Consider the following 15,399-nt stretch of genomic DNA (forward strand, 5'->3'; position numbering starts at 1 on the left):
GCCATGACAGGTTGAGTAGATTAGATTATGTCAGGTCCTTTCATTACAAAGGTGTGTGCAGGAACAGTCTGGTAATTAAGGATGTACATTGAGCCCCCTGGGCAGTGGGGAAATTAGTAGAAGATACAGACAAATGGTCTGGGGTCAGATGTGTATGTATACACAATTCCTCAATAGGCCTTACAGACCCAATCATCATTTAGCATTAATTAGTCTACAGCCAGGTTCCTGGAGGTGACAACTTTTGTGTGTCAATCAGGTTATCACCTTCTGGGAAAGCCAGTGACAGCAGACAGACTGTCTGCCTTTTGTAGAAAGTTCTATAAGTAATATTCACATCAAAGAAGTATGTTTAATCTCTTATAAAAGCCAAAATATTAGTTGGAGAGAGATGGAAATGCTTCCTTTGTGCAGGCCATTTTGAATGCTACATTTACATATAAGAATCATATTTGTGGCTTGGGGAGGAAGCCAGGGAAATGCATGGAATGGTTAGATGACGCGGGGGTGCGACAGTCGGATGGTGTTTGGTACTGTTGCGATCGGGCTGACACGCTGGTGTCAGAAATCCAATCCCCGACTTGATGTTCAGGCCAGTCTCGGCCCAATTGAACTTGGGCAGGTCCATACACAGTACCTCTTGTGGGCAGGTCAGGACCACCTCCCCCAGAGTCAATTGGCCGAAGACTAATATCCCGCCCATGTCCAAATCGCCATAAATTGAGCGCACGGACATTTGGACAGGGTGATTCGTACGGAGCTGGTTCGATTGACTAGCGGATTGCCAAGTTTCTGGCTTGCTCCAGCCGCAGGGTAAAGTGTTATTCTGTCTTTTTATTCCCTTTTATTTTATAGTAATTAGTCATTTGTGTGTCTTCTTATATCTTTTGTATTTGCTGTAACCTTTTATCTTTTGTACATATTTTATGCACTGCCCACTTTGGGAAATTAAATCTTAAAATTAATTAGTGACTTCTGTGTATTTAAGCACGTGCTCATATCTTCGGAGAGACTAGATCAGAGAGATTAGATTGTATTGTATTTTAGTGCCTTTAAAACGCTCGGTTAAGCTCATTGCCAATCTGTATGCAACTGCACTGTGAGTGGGCAGATTGCACGCAGATTGCAAAGGTAACAGATCTGCCAGACGGAGATCTGTGTGTGTGTGTGGTGTCTCAACAGACCGTTCTGCGGATAAACTGTTGGGTGGTGGCAGGCTACCTTTGTGGTGCGTCTGGTGTGGGGGTGTGTGGACAGTGGAAGGGTTATCAACACCGGGGTTCAAGCTAGGATAGCTGAAGGGACCTTTAGAAGGGTGTGTGATTACTAAGCTGGTCCTCAACTCTAATCAGGGCACCAGGTTGTATGTAAGATCGTATCTGCCAGTGTGTGGTCGACCAGCTGGATTGGAGTGGAGTCTCCATCTGGTGGTGGCCAGAGGTAGTGCGGGCTGTGAAAAGGTATCACGGCTGATCTTATATACGGTTTGAGATATTCAAGTGTAAATCCCTTTATTCCCCCTCTTTACCACCCTGTCTCGGCCGCACGCGTGCGTCACGGTTAGCTAGTCGCTGTGGGCGTGGCGTGTGGCGGACACGTGACAGGGTGATCATTTTTAAGTGAATCCTTGACAAAGAAAAATAAACATTTTTTTTAAAGCATACCCATCCCACCGTGTTCACACACAGAAGTGAAATCATACGTAAAACGTGAACGCATAGGTAAACGGTGCTTGCACCACGGTGTTATCATTGAAAGTGAAAGTAAAAGAAAAACCCAAATTTTGGGTTGTCCAGAGACATAACAGGGGGGAAATCTTCCAATGGGCACACTAGTTCTGGTGGCAATCCCTAAGAATTGTTTTCCCGAAGGATGTTTTTTCTTTCTTTTTAACCACGTGTGACCACAAGGTTTTACACCCTCCTTGGCCGGGTCATTTTTTTTTGCTATACCGCACCGTGCTACTTGGTCATCATGTGAGGTATCACCGTGAACATTAGAGCAAGGGAAATTATTCTAGCACTAGACCTCCTCTGTAACTCTAAACTGGTAACTTGTAAAAATGTTAGAAATTCTGAGGATCCTCTGCACACTGGTATATACCCTTTCAAGCAGACTATGCAATAAATAGGGATATTTTGTTCACACATATTGCAATACATGCTTAAGCTGGCCAACTGCGTCAAAGTAATCCCTCTATGGCCAGTCCTACTCTGCTCTGCCTACGCAAATGCTGCTGTGGACACAATAGGGGAAAAGACACAATGGGGAGAGCTACAAGGTTCAAGCTACAAGGTTCAGGTCTGGCTACTGACCCAACAATACAACAAACAAGAGATCCCTGTGCTCAAATCCATACAGCTAGTGCATGCATTTATCCATCAGGTGCTAAAGGGGTGTAACCACATATTAACACTAGAAATTCTGAGGACCCTCTGCACACTGGTATATGTTGGGATTTGAGCACAGGGATCTCTTGTTTGCTGTAAAAATGTTAAACGCGTCGCCTTCGGAGATTTTTTAGTACTGTAGTCTGTCGCCATTCCACGAGCGTGCGCAATTTTAAAATGTAACATTATAGGTATCTATTTACTCGCCGTACCATCATATTTTACAAAACAAATTGGGATATATATTGTGTTGTTTTGTTTGTTTGTTTTTTAATTCACTAAAGCGTAATTTTTCACAAAAAATTGCACTTGAAAAACCACTGCGCAAATACCATGTGACATAAAAAAGTAAAATAAAATGAAAAAAATGATCATTTCATTTTCTAGGGTATTTGCATAAAAAAAAAAAAAAAAAAAATAATAATACTAATTAAATAAATTATATTTATTTCAGGTACTTATATAGCGCCGTCAATTTACGCAGCACTTTACATATATATATTGTACATTCACATCAGTCCCTAACCCTCAAGGAACATACAATCTAAGGTCCCTAACTCACATTCATACATACACATACTAGGGCCAATTTAGACAGGATCCAATTCACCTACCAGCATGTCTTTGGAGTACCCGGAGGAAACCCACACAGGCACAGGGAGAACATGCAAACTCCAGGCAGGTGGTGCCGTGGTTGGGATTCGAACCAATGACCCTAGTACTGCCAGGCGGAAGTGCTAACCATTTAGTCACTGTGCTGATATATATATATATATATATATATATTTTTTTTTTTTTTTTTTTTTTTGGGGGTTTTAAGTAATTTTAAAGCAAAAAATACAGATTTAAACTTGGAAACAAAAGATGCCCGCACTTTGCACTGAGCGAATACCATGTGACATAAAAAAGTAAAAAAAAAATTAAAAAAAATTACCATTTCATTTTCTAGGGTCTTTGCTTAAAAAAATAAATAATTAAAAAATAAATAATAACAATAATAATAAAAAAAGTTATATATATATATGTATCATGTATATGATATATATCATGTATATTATATATAATATATATATATATATATATATAAAATGTTTGGGGGTTATAAGTAATTTTATAGCAAAAAATACAGATTTAAACTTGGAAACAAAAGATCCTTGAAAATGCCGGGTCTTGAAGAGGACATTAAACGAGTGACTATGTACCAATAAATGTAAAAATAAATAAATAAAAAGAAAACATTAATTAATGTTCATTATCATGTCTAATAAAAAGAAATCTATCACATATGTATACAATGATTGACTGCTATGCGTATTTTGCAAGATAACAAGCAAAAAGAAAAAAATAAATAAATTCAGCAGCTGCCATTTTGTTGTAGCCAATTGAAGAGACAGGAAATGATGCACCCTGTAGACAGGAAGTTCCAGGCTAGAGGTCAAGAAACAGGAAGTGGATGGAAACCATTGCTCTAACTGGCAGCAGGTAATGACTTTTTTTTTTTTTTTTTTAAATTCAATTTATTATTATTATTTGTTTACTTGGAGCTCAGCGTCTTCCTGTGAGGTCCCCTTCCGTCATCCTGCTTCCTCCTCCATGTCCGCTGCATGGACCTTTGATCGGCAGATGGTCCATTTACCCAACACCAGTCTTCTCGGTTGCTCTTCTGTGCTTTTTAACCCTGTCGGTGCTGAACCGATGGAGGCATCGCTGCCCCTCGTCTGCCAGCGCCAACACCCCAATACAAACCAAGGCACCCGCCGCGATGCTCCCCGCCTAAAGACTAGGCAGATATGGATTTTTACATGACTTTAGGTGAAGTACATGGAGCTTATTTACCAAAGGTTGAAGATTGCTCATTGGTTGGGTTGGGGAGGATAGGAGTCGGTTCTCATTTTCACCGCATGGCGGTAAATCTGGTGAACCGAATGCACCAATCCCTAAGGATTTTTTTTTTCTTTTTTTTTTAAACACTTGTGACCACGAGGTTTTACCCACTTCGTGACCAGGTCATTTTTTTGCTATACCGCCCTGCGCTTCTTGGTCGTGCAACGCTGTACCCAAACATTTTATGTCTTTTTTTTTTTTTCTCCCGCACGAATACAACTTTCTTTTGGTGGTATTTGATTACCACTGTGCTTCCCTTTTTTTTTTTTGTGATATAAACAAAAAAAGACTGAAAATGTAGAAAAAAAAATATTCTTCCCTTTCTGTTATAAAATATATCCATTACAAAAAAAAACACATTTTCTAATTTTGGCCAAAATTGCATTCTGATATATGTCTGATAAAAAAAGTTATAGCGTCTACAAACTAACGTATACTGGAATTTTTATTATTTTTTTTTATACCGCTAATGGTGGCGATCAGCAACTTATATACCGCCCCGCGCTTCTTGTTCGTGCAATGCTGTACCCAAACAACATTTTTTATTCACACGAATACAACTTTCTTTTGGTGATATTTGATTACCACTGGGCTTTTTTTTTTTTTTTGGCAATATAAACAAAAAGTGACTGAAAATGAAAAAAAAATGTTTTTTTACCTTTCTGTTATAAAATATTTAAAAAAAACACATTTTCTAATAAATTTTGGACAAAAATGCATTCTGTTACATGTCTTTGATAGAAAAAAAATCCCAATAAGTGTATATTGATTGGTCCACATGAAAGTTATAGCGCCTACAAACTACAATACTGGAATTGTTTTTTGTTTTTTTATAGTGCTAATGGTGGCAATCAGCAACTTATAATGGGACTGTGATAGTGCAGCGGGCAATCTGACACTAACTGACGCTGGGGAGAACTGACTAATGGGACTGTGATAGTGCGGCGGACAATCTGACACTAACTGACGCTGGGGAGAACTTACTAACTGTTGCTGACCTCACCTGTGACACTAATACAGTGATCGGTGATAATACTATACACTGTCACTGTACCAATGCCACTGGCTGGGAAGGGGTTAACATCTAGGGGCAATCAAGGGGTTAAATGTGTGCCCAGCTGTGTAATGTGTGTAAATTTCTTTGATTACCACTGGGCTTTTTTTTTGTGATATAAACAAAAAAAGACTGAAAATGTAGAAAATTTTTTTTTTTTTACCTTTGTTATAACATATATCCATTAAAAAAACACACATTTTCTAATAAATTTTGGCCAAAAATGCATTCTGCTACATGTCTATGATAAAGAAAAAAATCCCAATAAGTGTATATTGATTGGTCCGCGTGAAAGTTATAGCGCCTAAAAACTATGATACTGGAATTTTTATTGTTATTTTTATACTGCTAATGGTGGCAATCAGCAACTTATAATGGGAATGTGATAGTGCGGCAGGTGATCTGACACTAACTGACGCTGGGGAGCATTGACTAATGGGACTGTGAGTGCGGAGGACAATCTGACACTAATTGACGCTGGGGAGAACTGACTAATGGGACTGTGAGTGCGGCAGGCAATCTGACACTAACTGACACTGGGGAGCACTGACTAATGGGACTATGAGTGCGGCTGACGATCTGTGTTCCGCTGTGTCCGGAGGACATACATGAGCACTATAGACCATTTGTTACCCAAGATCTTTCCGGCCATCCAACAGTTAACTCAATCACTGTACGATCTACAGGAGAATGTCTGCTGTACATGACACCATGTACATATCGATGGAGAAGGAGGAGAAGAGTCAGATGACAGAGAGGATATTAAACCTGACTCTGGAGATCGTCTACCTGCTGACCGGAGAGGTGAGGAGGATTCTGGGAGGTCACATGACACCACTCTGATCTCTATTAATAAAACACAGACCTGACTGGAGAGGTGAGGAGGATTCTGGGAGGTCACATGACATCACTCATCTCTATTAATAAAACACAGAGCTGACCGGAGAGGTGAGGAGGATTCTGGGAGGTCACATGACATCACTCTTATCTCTATTAATAAAACACAGACCTGACTGGAGAGGTGAGGAGGGTTCTGGGAGGTCACATGACATCACTCATCTCTATTAATAAAACACAGAGCTGACCGGAGAGGTGAGGAGGATTCTGGGAGGTCACATGACATCACTCTTATCTCTATTAATAAAACACAGACCTGACTGGAGAGGTGAGGAGGGTTCTGGGAGGTCACATGACATCACTCATCTCTATTAATAAAACACAGAGCTGACCGGAGAGGTGAGGAGGATTCTGGGAGGTCACATAACATCACTCTTATCTCTATTAATAAAACACAGACCTGACTGGAGAGGTGAGGAGGATTCTGGGAGGTCACATGACGTCACTCCTATCTCTATATATAAAACCCCGACCTGACCAGAGAGGTGAGGAGGATTCTGGGAGGTCACATGACGTCACTCATCTCTATTAATAAAACACAGACCTGACCGGAGAGGTGAGGAGGATTCTGGGAGGTCACATGACGTCACTCCTTGTATTCTGTTCTTCCCCTTAGAAATATGCTGCAGTGAAGATAACGTGTATTGAAGGTCTTTTACAAGGGATGTATCCAGCTATGTCGGAACGATGGGGCCGAAGCCAGAACTCCATTGCAGTGCCTCCACTTCATTCCCCAAGTCTTGAGAAAAAAAACATAGAGAAGGTTGAAGAAATCACCAACAAGCTCATTGAGCTGCTGACTGATGAGGTGAGCGGTGCTGGGAATTCTGGGACATTCTCCAGTAGCAGACAAGGGATGTGTCTGGATGGTGACTGTATCATTGTTTGTGTCAGGTTCCTATAAGGTGTCAGGATGTCCCAGAGAGTATCTCCAAGGAGAACAAATATCTAGAAGGACATAAGGATCTGTACAAGGATGTCATCATAGAGGACCAACCGCCCCCCACGTCGCCGAGTAAGAGGAGACTTTAATTTCTTGTATTGAGGATCCATCTAGATACCCACATCCTCTGATATAAAGACATAGAAACAATGTATCCAGTCAGTGTGTGTGTTTTCTACAGATGGATCCAGTAACAGAAATACCCCAGAGAGATGTCCCTGTCCTCTATATTCCAGGGATTCCACACAGGAAGATCAGGAGATCCTTCACCACGATCAGGTAGGTGGAACTGAGGACCTCACCAGATGGTTTGTAGAGAGGTTGGGTACATCTGTTTCTTCGGTTTTTCTCATGTACTGATTTGCTCTCTGGACTCTGTTTAGGGCATAGACCAGATTAAAATTGAAATTAAAGAGGAAGATGAAGAGACGTGTGTGATGGATGGTCAGCCGTACAAGGAGGAAGTTCACGAAGAGATTGACACAGGTGAGTGACAAAAAGTGAATACAGAGACGAATCTCTTAGTTGTTCTTCTTTTCCTTTCTGTTTTTTCACTCCTAAGATCCGTCACTTGTTTGTAGATTATGACCGTTCCACCAGCCAGTAATCCACAACCCTACCCTATATGTAAAAACCTTTGACCAACCGTTCGTTTTCAGAGGAGGCTTTTTTTTGTGTTGACAGTAACCTAGCTAAGTCCACACTGCTGACCACTCATTTGGTCTAGCCTTGTCTGCAGTTCCTTTTTCTCACATCCAAACCCGTTGAGTTTTGGGAACACTCTTTCAAAACTAGTTCCAGAACCATTTGCCTTACATGTGGTGGCATTTAAATTGATAGCAAAGATACACTCTATCACCACAGAGCAGACTTTCCCAACCTTTTCAACACGGAGGAACCCTTAAAATAACTTTCCGATCTCAAGGAACCACGGCTAAAATGACTATATCTGCAACGCATGATATATTAGTGTGATGGTCAGTGGGAAGAATTCTCCTCACACTTGTGGTCATTGGGAAGAATGCTCCTCACACTTGTGGTCATTGGGAAGAATGCTCCTCACACTTGTGGTCATTGGGAAGAATGCTCCTCACACTTGGGGTCATTGGGAAGAATGCTCCTCACACTTGGGGTCATTGGGAAGAATGCTCCTCACACTTGGGGTCATTGGGAAGAATGCTCCTCACACTTGGGGTCATTGGGAAGAATGCTCCTCACACATGGGGTCATTGGGAAGAATGCTTCTCACACTTGTGGTCATTAGGAAGAATGCTCCTCACACTTGTGGTCATTGGGAAGAATGCTCCTTGTACTTGTTGTCATTGGGAAGAATCCCCGTTTTCAGATACCTAAAAAGATAATTGGTGTCAGTGGGAACTTATCTGAGAGGAAAACATTGGTCATTGCTCAAGGAACCCCTAGCAACCTTTGGAGGAACTCTAGGGTTCCACAGAGCCCTGGTTGAGAAACCCTCATCAAAATATTGCATCCAGGTGTTTCCTGTTAAGGGCCTTTTATGTTCCAGCATGACTGTACCCCTGTGCCCAAAGCCATGCTCTTCCAACCCTCCAAGGCCCTTTTCTGTTCTACTATGGCTTTGCCCTGTGCACAAAGCCAGCTCCATAAAGACATGATTTGATGCCTTTGGAGTGGAAGGGCTAGAGTGGCCTGCACAGAGCTCTGACCTCAACCCTACTGAACACCTTCGGGATGAAACAAGACACCAGTTGTGAGCCAAGTCTTCCTATCAACATCAGTAGCTGACCTCACAAATGTTCTAATGTTGGCTAAATGGGGCGCAAATCCCCAAAGACACACCCCAAACTCTTGGAGAAAGCCTTCCCAGAAGAGTGTAGGCTGTTGAATGGGGGCGACTCCAAATTCATGCCCATGGTGTTGGAATGGGATGGCCAACAAGATTATATAGATGTGATGATCAGGTCTCCACAAGCAGATGGCCGTATGGATTATATTTTATTCAGGAGCGGTTTTATCTTTTTTAGTGTATAAGTCATGAGCCCGAATATGAACCACTTAATGCCAAATCACAAACATGTACATCATTCGACTCTAAGTGGTTATACCAGTGTGATGCCTCCAGCTTTAGGCATCATCCCAGTTTTGGTTTTTTTTCAGCCGGTGGCCAGCTCTTATGTAAAAGTTATCCTAGTGGCTAATTGGCTGCTGATTTGTTTTTACAGGCCGGCTTACTATAGGGCTTGCTGAGGACCAGATGGTCCCCGATGAGCTCTACAGTATAGGAAACCAGAAGAGAGGAGCATTTTTGTTACTTCCAGTTTTCCGGTTGTAATCAGTGCCATCTTTAAATGTAGAAAGTATCCGATCACACATATCAGATGCTTGTAGAGGGAGAGGAGACAGCCGGGGTCTAATAGACCCCAGATCTCTCCATAAAGAGTACCTACCTGTCACTGTCTATTGCTGTCACAAGGGATGTTTAAATCTGTGTTTGGTCCCCTGCTGATTTTGAATGTTTGCCCACTCACAAAGAAATGATCGGTCTAAAAAAATCGAATGGTAGGTGTATTGTAACACTGAGAGACAGAATAGCAACAAAAAATTCAGCAGAAATGCATGTCTAATAAATGATGACTGATCTGCATGTTCATTAGGGAAATAAGTATTTGATCCCCTTCACAAAACATGACTTAGTACTTGGTGGCAAATCCCTTGTTGGCAATCACAGAGGTCAGATGTTTCCTGTAGTTGGCCACAAGGTTTGCACACATCTCAGGAGGGATTTTGGCCCACTCCTCTTGGCAGATCCTCTCCAAGTCATTAAGGTTTGGTGGCTGATGTTTGGCAACTTGTACTTTCAGCTCCCTCCACAGATTTTCAATTGGATTAAGGGCTGGAGACTGGCTAGGCCACTCCAGGACCTTAATGTGCTTCTTCTTGAGCCACTCCTTTGTTGCCTTGGCCGCGAGTTTTGGGTCATTGTCATGCCGGAACACCCATCCACAACCCATTTTCAATGCCCTGGTTGAGGGAAGAAGGTTCTCACCCAAGATTTGATGGTATATTGCCCCGTCCATCGTCCCTTTGATGCGGTGCAGTTTTCCTGTCCCCTTAGCAGAAAAACACCCCCAAAGCAGAATGTTTCCACCACCATGTTTGACAGTTGGGATGGTGTTCTTGGGGTCATAGGCAGCATTCCTCCTCCTCCAAACACAGCCAGTTGAGTTGATGCCAAAGAGCTTGATTTTGGTCTCATCTGACCACAACACTTTCAACCAGTCCTCCTCTGCATCATTCAGATGTTCAGTGGCAAACTTCAGACGGGCCTGGACATGTGCTTTCTTGAGCAGAGGGACCTTGCAGGCACTGCAGGATTTCAATCCTTGTCGGCGTAGTGTGTTACCAATTGTTTTCTTGGTGACTGTGGTCCCAGCTGCTTGGAGATCATTGACAAGACCCTCACGTGTAGTTCTGGGATGATTCCTCACTGTTCTAATGATCATTGATGTCACGATCGCGGCGTCAGACCCCAGACCTTCTCACCAAACTCGTGACCGAAGGACTAGCCAATCTAAAACCGCGATGTGACATGCGCAACAATGCCACGCCCAGCTGTACCCTGCACAAAGATTTTCCAGCTAATGGATACAGATCGATGTACCGACAGCCTGAGCGATTGTTACTGGGTCGGGTTAATTACACAACTAACCCTCCACACTGCCACCACCTCCTTTTTGGACAGAGAAAGAGGAAACTTGCGTTATCAGTTATAACACTATAATGATTGAAATAATCGTCTTTATAAAACGGTCTGCAGGCTGGTTATACAGAGGTTTAAACAAACAGTAGCTTCTCTTCAAAGGCAGGGATTCGTAAATTGCAATTAAGAACTATAGAAACAGTTCAACACTTTCAGAAAGAGAGATTTATTACTAAAAGGGTCAAACAGGTGCAATAAAATGTTTACAGAGAAGATGTAACTAAGATGTTGCACGGTTCAGGAGTTCTATATTTCGGCTCCCCTGATGGTCTGAGATAGTTCGAATGACCCATCAAACTGTTTGCCTGCTCCTAGCCATTCTGACTCGATGTCTGGTTTTTAGGCAAGTCTCTCATATTCCAAGATATGAGACATAGTGGAAAAATGGAGTTTAACAGAGTTTATCTGATTCTGTCACCTCCACTGAGTTGGGCTCATCAGGTCAGCATTTCTTTCAACTTCTGGGAAGGCTCATTATCTGTTTTACGAGGTGTGAAACTACACAGGCAGGTTGGTCAGTGAGGCTCCAATTCTCTTGGGAACACTGGCCTTATCCTGGCCTAGGTGAGAGAGGCTACACTTTCGCAGACCGCTCGGCACCGACTAGGGATGCCTTGCCCTGCCAGTGACCCATACACAGTACACACACTCTGGCCACATGTCTCCTCTCAGTGAGAGGGAGGGGTGGAAAGATGAGGGGAGAAAATGGCAATGCCTAACAAAATGGTTGAACCGCGTCCATCTCTGATGCGCATGTTTGCAACAATTGACACTCCACGAAGTGAGATCTTGCATGGTGCACCAGACCTAGGGAGACTGACAGTTGTTTTGTGTTTCTTCCATTTGCGAATGATTGCACCAACTGTTGTCACCTTCTCACCGAGTTGCTTGGCGATAGTTTGGTAGCCCAGTCCAGCCTTGTGTAGGTCTACAATCTTGTCCCTGACATCCATGGACAGCTCTTTGGTCTTTGCCATGGTGGAGAGTTTGGAGTCTGATTGTTTGATTGCTCCTGTGGACAGGTGTCTTTTATACAGGTAACAAAATGAGATTAGCAGCACTCCCTTTAAGAGACTGCTTCTAATCTCAGCTTGTTACCTGTATGAAAGACACTTGGTAGCCAGAAATCCTGCTGAATGATAGGGGATCAAATACTTAGTTCCCTCATGAACATGCAAATCAGTCAGCATTTGTTAGACATGCATTTCTCCTGAATTTTTTGTTGCTATTCTGTCTCTCAGTGTTGCAATACACCGAACATTTGATTTTTAGACCAATCATTTCTTTGTGAGTGGGCAAACATTCAAAATCAGCAGGGGATCAAATACGCATTTCCTTCACTGAATATATATATATAATGTTTGGGGGTTAAGTAATTTTCTTGCAAAAAATACTGATCTTTATTTGTAAAGTAAAAGTGTCGATAGAAGGCCTGGTCTTCAAGTGGTTAAACATCTTGTGTTTTTTGCCCATCAGAGGAAGGCAACAACAAAAGATCTTCAATTGGATGTCCTGTTTTACCTCCAGCCTGGGACACAGATGAGGATGACTCAAGAGATTCCCTCAAAGTCCATACAGCCTTCCACGAAGTAGACAGATCGCCCAATCCTGAAGAATTTTCTCCTAATTATTCTCAATCTCCCACCCCAAATATCCATCAGGGACTTCATGGTGTCGCTGGATCACCGCCCTCTCACTCAGAGGAATTTTATACCAATAGATCACATGTTGTTACCTCAAATATCTATCCAGGACTTGACAGCGCAGATAGATCAAAAGATCCCTCTAATCCTGAGGGATCTTTGCTCGGTAAATCAGATACAATCTCAAATATCAATCCAGGTCTTCTCATTCCATATAGACCATCAGATCCCTCAAAACCTGAGGAAACATCTTCTGACAAATCTCAGACTGCCTCCCCAAATATAATTCCTAGTCTTCTCATGGGATATAGACCACCAGTGCCATCAAATCCTGAGGAATCTTCCTTCAGTGCAATGACACAACGGGCAGAGACGCATGAGGACACGTTATATCCGTGCTTTTCCAGCTTGGTGAAGATGGTTGAACACCAGAGAGCGCATGGTGGCGATCAGCTCAGCCAGAAACCGGCTTTTGGTGACCATCAGAAGAAGCATCTGGGCAAGAAGGTGTTCCCATGCGTGGAGTGCGAGAAGTTCTTTGCCCACAGCGCCGACCTGGATAAACATCAGCGGCGTCACGCCAGAGAAAAGCCGTTCTCGTGTGCTGAATGCGGCAAGTCCTACACCCAAAAGTCCCACCTTGTCAACCACCAGCGGCTTCACACCGGCGAGAACATACTGCCCTGTACGGAGTGCGGCAGGTGCTTTACGCTGAAGTCGCAGTTCATAAAACACATGAGGACTCACACTGGGGAAAAACCATACTGCTGCTCGGAGTGCGGGAGGTGCTTTGCTCAGAAGTCGACCCTGGACAACCACCAGACCATCCACACTGGTCAGAAGCCATTCTCTTGCTTGCAGTGCGGCAAGCACTTCGCACGGAAGTCCACCCTCCAGAAGCACCTGGAGCTTCATGCCAGTGGTGTCATTGCGGTGAAGCCCCGCCCCTGAGGAGAACGTTTCTCAGACGGATTGTATTGTCTTCTACAGCTGAAGACCACGTTGAAGAACCGTCCCCACACCTCCCGTATTCTGCTGCTATGCACGATCTGGGTCGTTTACGCCAGGCGTCGGCCTTTCTCCGCTGTGGAGAACTCATGAATGCCTCAAACGGTACCGTTAGCTGACGTGTTCCGGAGTATTCTGGCACGGCGATTCAGCGGCTGCAAGGAACAAGACTTGTAAAAATGGCTACCGGGCTGATGAAAATTATGCAAAAATGTGCACCAAAACCACTTGACAAGTTTTTTTTTTTTAATGAAAAACTTTATTGGGTTGTTTTATTTTTTTGTTTTATTTTTTTCTCTTATATAGTGAGTTTTTTTTACTCTGAAAAAGACTAAGCTGGCCATAGATGGATTGAATTTTAAACAAAAATGTTTAGGAAATTTGTACAAAAATTCTCATTTCTTTCGCTCATAACACTCGATTTTGGAATGGATGGACTTTACCACATTCGTTTGACAATAATTTCCATCTTAGAATTTTCTCGTCACTGCGGTCAAAAACAAGACAGCGATTTGACCCTGCTAACGATTAGAAGAACGAAGCTTCTTAGAACCTTCTTTTCCCAAGAATTTTCCTTCGAGATTATACCCATCTATGGCCAGCTTTGCCGATTTGTTTGTTGGTGTGGTCAAAAACCAAATAAAATCGTTTTGATTTAAAAAAACAACAAAAAAAACCCCATAAATGTGGTAGTTTGACACCCGTCTGGATGCCCCCTTGTCGGTACACAGTTGGGGACCTCTGTTGGGTGTCTCTGGAGGTGCTCCTGGTTCTGGTGAGCCTACTAAGCACTTTGTTGTTGCCCGGTAGCTGCTCCCTCTCCGGTCTCGGCTCACACTGGTGCAATCCCATTGTTGTGCGATTTCCAGGACGACTATGTAGTGTGAGGTGATTGCGACTTCAGAGTCTGTGGGTCCCAAGTCCCAATTGAAATTGCATCAAAGTAGTGCAGGAAGCTTTCTAAACGTTGAGTTGATTAGAATGGTCGCCATTGAAATCAATGTGTTTTCACTTGTCATGCGACTCTATTGGGTTGATTGACTAAAACTGGAGGGTGCAAAATCTGGTGCAACTGAGCATGGCAGCCAATCAGCTTTTAATGCAGGCCATACACGGTTCGAATTCCGAAAATCGAAAACGTCGTTCGCTCGGTAATCCGATGGCGCCATCATTGATTTCAAAAATCGACCGACCGAGTCATAAGGTTCACCCCATATAACAGGTGAAGCTTCTGTTCCTTCCAGGTTACGGCTCAGGCTATATTCTTTTCGGAAAAACAATCGTACGATTTGACCATCGAGTCGAAAATCGGTCGTTTTTCACAAATTTTCCAACATGCCCGATCGCTGAAAAGGGGAGGAACCACGAAAATCAGCCGGTGCCATTGACTCCACTAATGGCGAAAATCGGCCAATTATTCTTAGGTCCGATTTTCGGACAGAAAAATTTTTTAGATTTTCGACCCATGTATGGCCGGCCTAACATCAGCTTGTTCAATCAAGCTTTGACAATGAGCCCCGGTTCACACTGGATCCGACTTTGATATAGTGCATATAGTGAATGCAGGGTCCAGGGAGAGCGGATATAGTGAATGCGGGGTCCAGGAAGAGCGGATATAGTGAATGCGGGGTCCGGGGAGAGCGGATATAGTTGATGCGGAGTCCGGGGAGAGCGGATATAGTTGATGCGGGGTCCGGGGAGAGCGGATATAGTGAATGCGGGGTCCAGGGGGAGCGGATATAGTGAATGCGGGGTCCGGGGGGAGCGGATATAGTGAATGCGGGGTCCGGGGGGAGCGGATATAGTGAACGCGGGGTCCGGGGAGAGCGGATATAGTGAAC

General features: G+C 43.2%; 1 protein-coding gene across 2 annotated transcripts; it reads left to right on the forward strand.

Moving 5' to 3' along the window:
- Positions 1-3,784: 3,784 nt before the first annotated feature.
- LOC149466100 (uncharacterized) lies at positions 3,785-13,833 on the forward strand. Of its 2 annotated transcripts, none has more exons than XM_089672787.1 (7): positions 3,785-3,872; positions 6,015-6,132; positions 6,842-7,033; positions 7,120-7,240; positions 7,350-7,447; positions 7,552-7,654; positions 12,384-13,833. In XM_089672787.1, exons 1-7 carry the CDS (start codon positions 3,844-3,846, stop codon positions 13,499-13,501), a joined length of 1,779 nt encoding a protein of 592 aa, XP_089528913.1. In that variant the 5' UTR covers positions 3,785-3,843; the 3' UTR covers positions 13,502-13,833. The 2 variants fall into 2 exon arrangements, with proteins under 2 accessions (XP_089528913.1, XP_089528914.1); XM_089672788.1 differs by lacking the exon at positions 3,785-3,872 and adding an exon at positions 3,923-4,202.
- Positions 13,834-15,399: the final 1,566 nt, after the last annotated feature.

This window comes from Staurois parvus, unplaced genomic scaffold (genome assembly GCF_062004578.1).
Source record: "Staurois parvus isolate SC_StPar_1 unplaced genomic scaffold, SC_StPar_1.0 ptg000132l, whole genome shotgun sequence".
Taxonomy (NCBI): Eukaryota; Metazoa; Chordata; class Amphibia; order Anura; family Ranidae; genus Staurois; species Staurois parvus.

Coding starts and splice junctions, on each gene's coding strand:
- LOC149466100 (XM_089672787.1), top strand. CDS start 3,844: ATGGAAACCATTGCTCTAACTGGCAGCAG. Junction 7,034..7,119: donor TTGAGCTGCTGACTGATGAG/GTGAGCGGTGCT, acceptor TGTTTGTGTCAG/GTTCCTATAAGGTGTCAGGA. Junction 7,448..7,551: donor AGATCCTTCACCACGATCAG/GTAGGTGGAACT, acceptor GACTCTGTTTAG/GGCATAGACCAGATTAAAAT.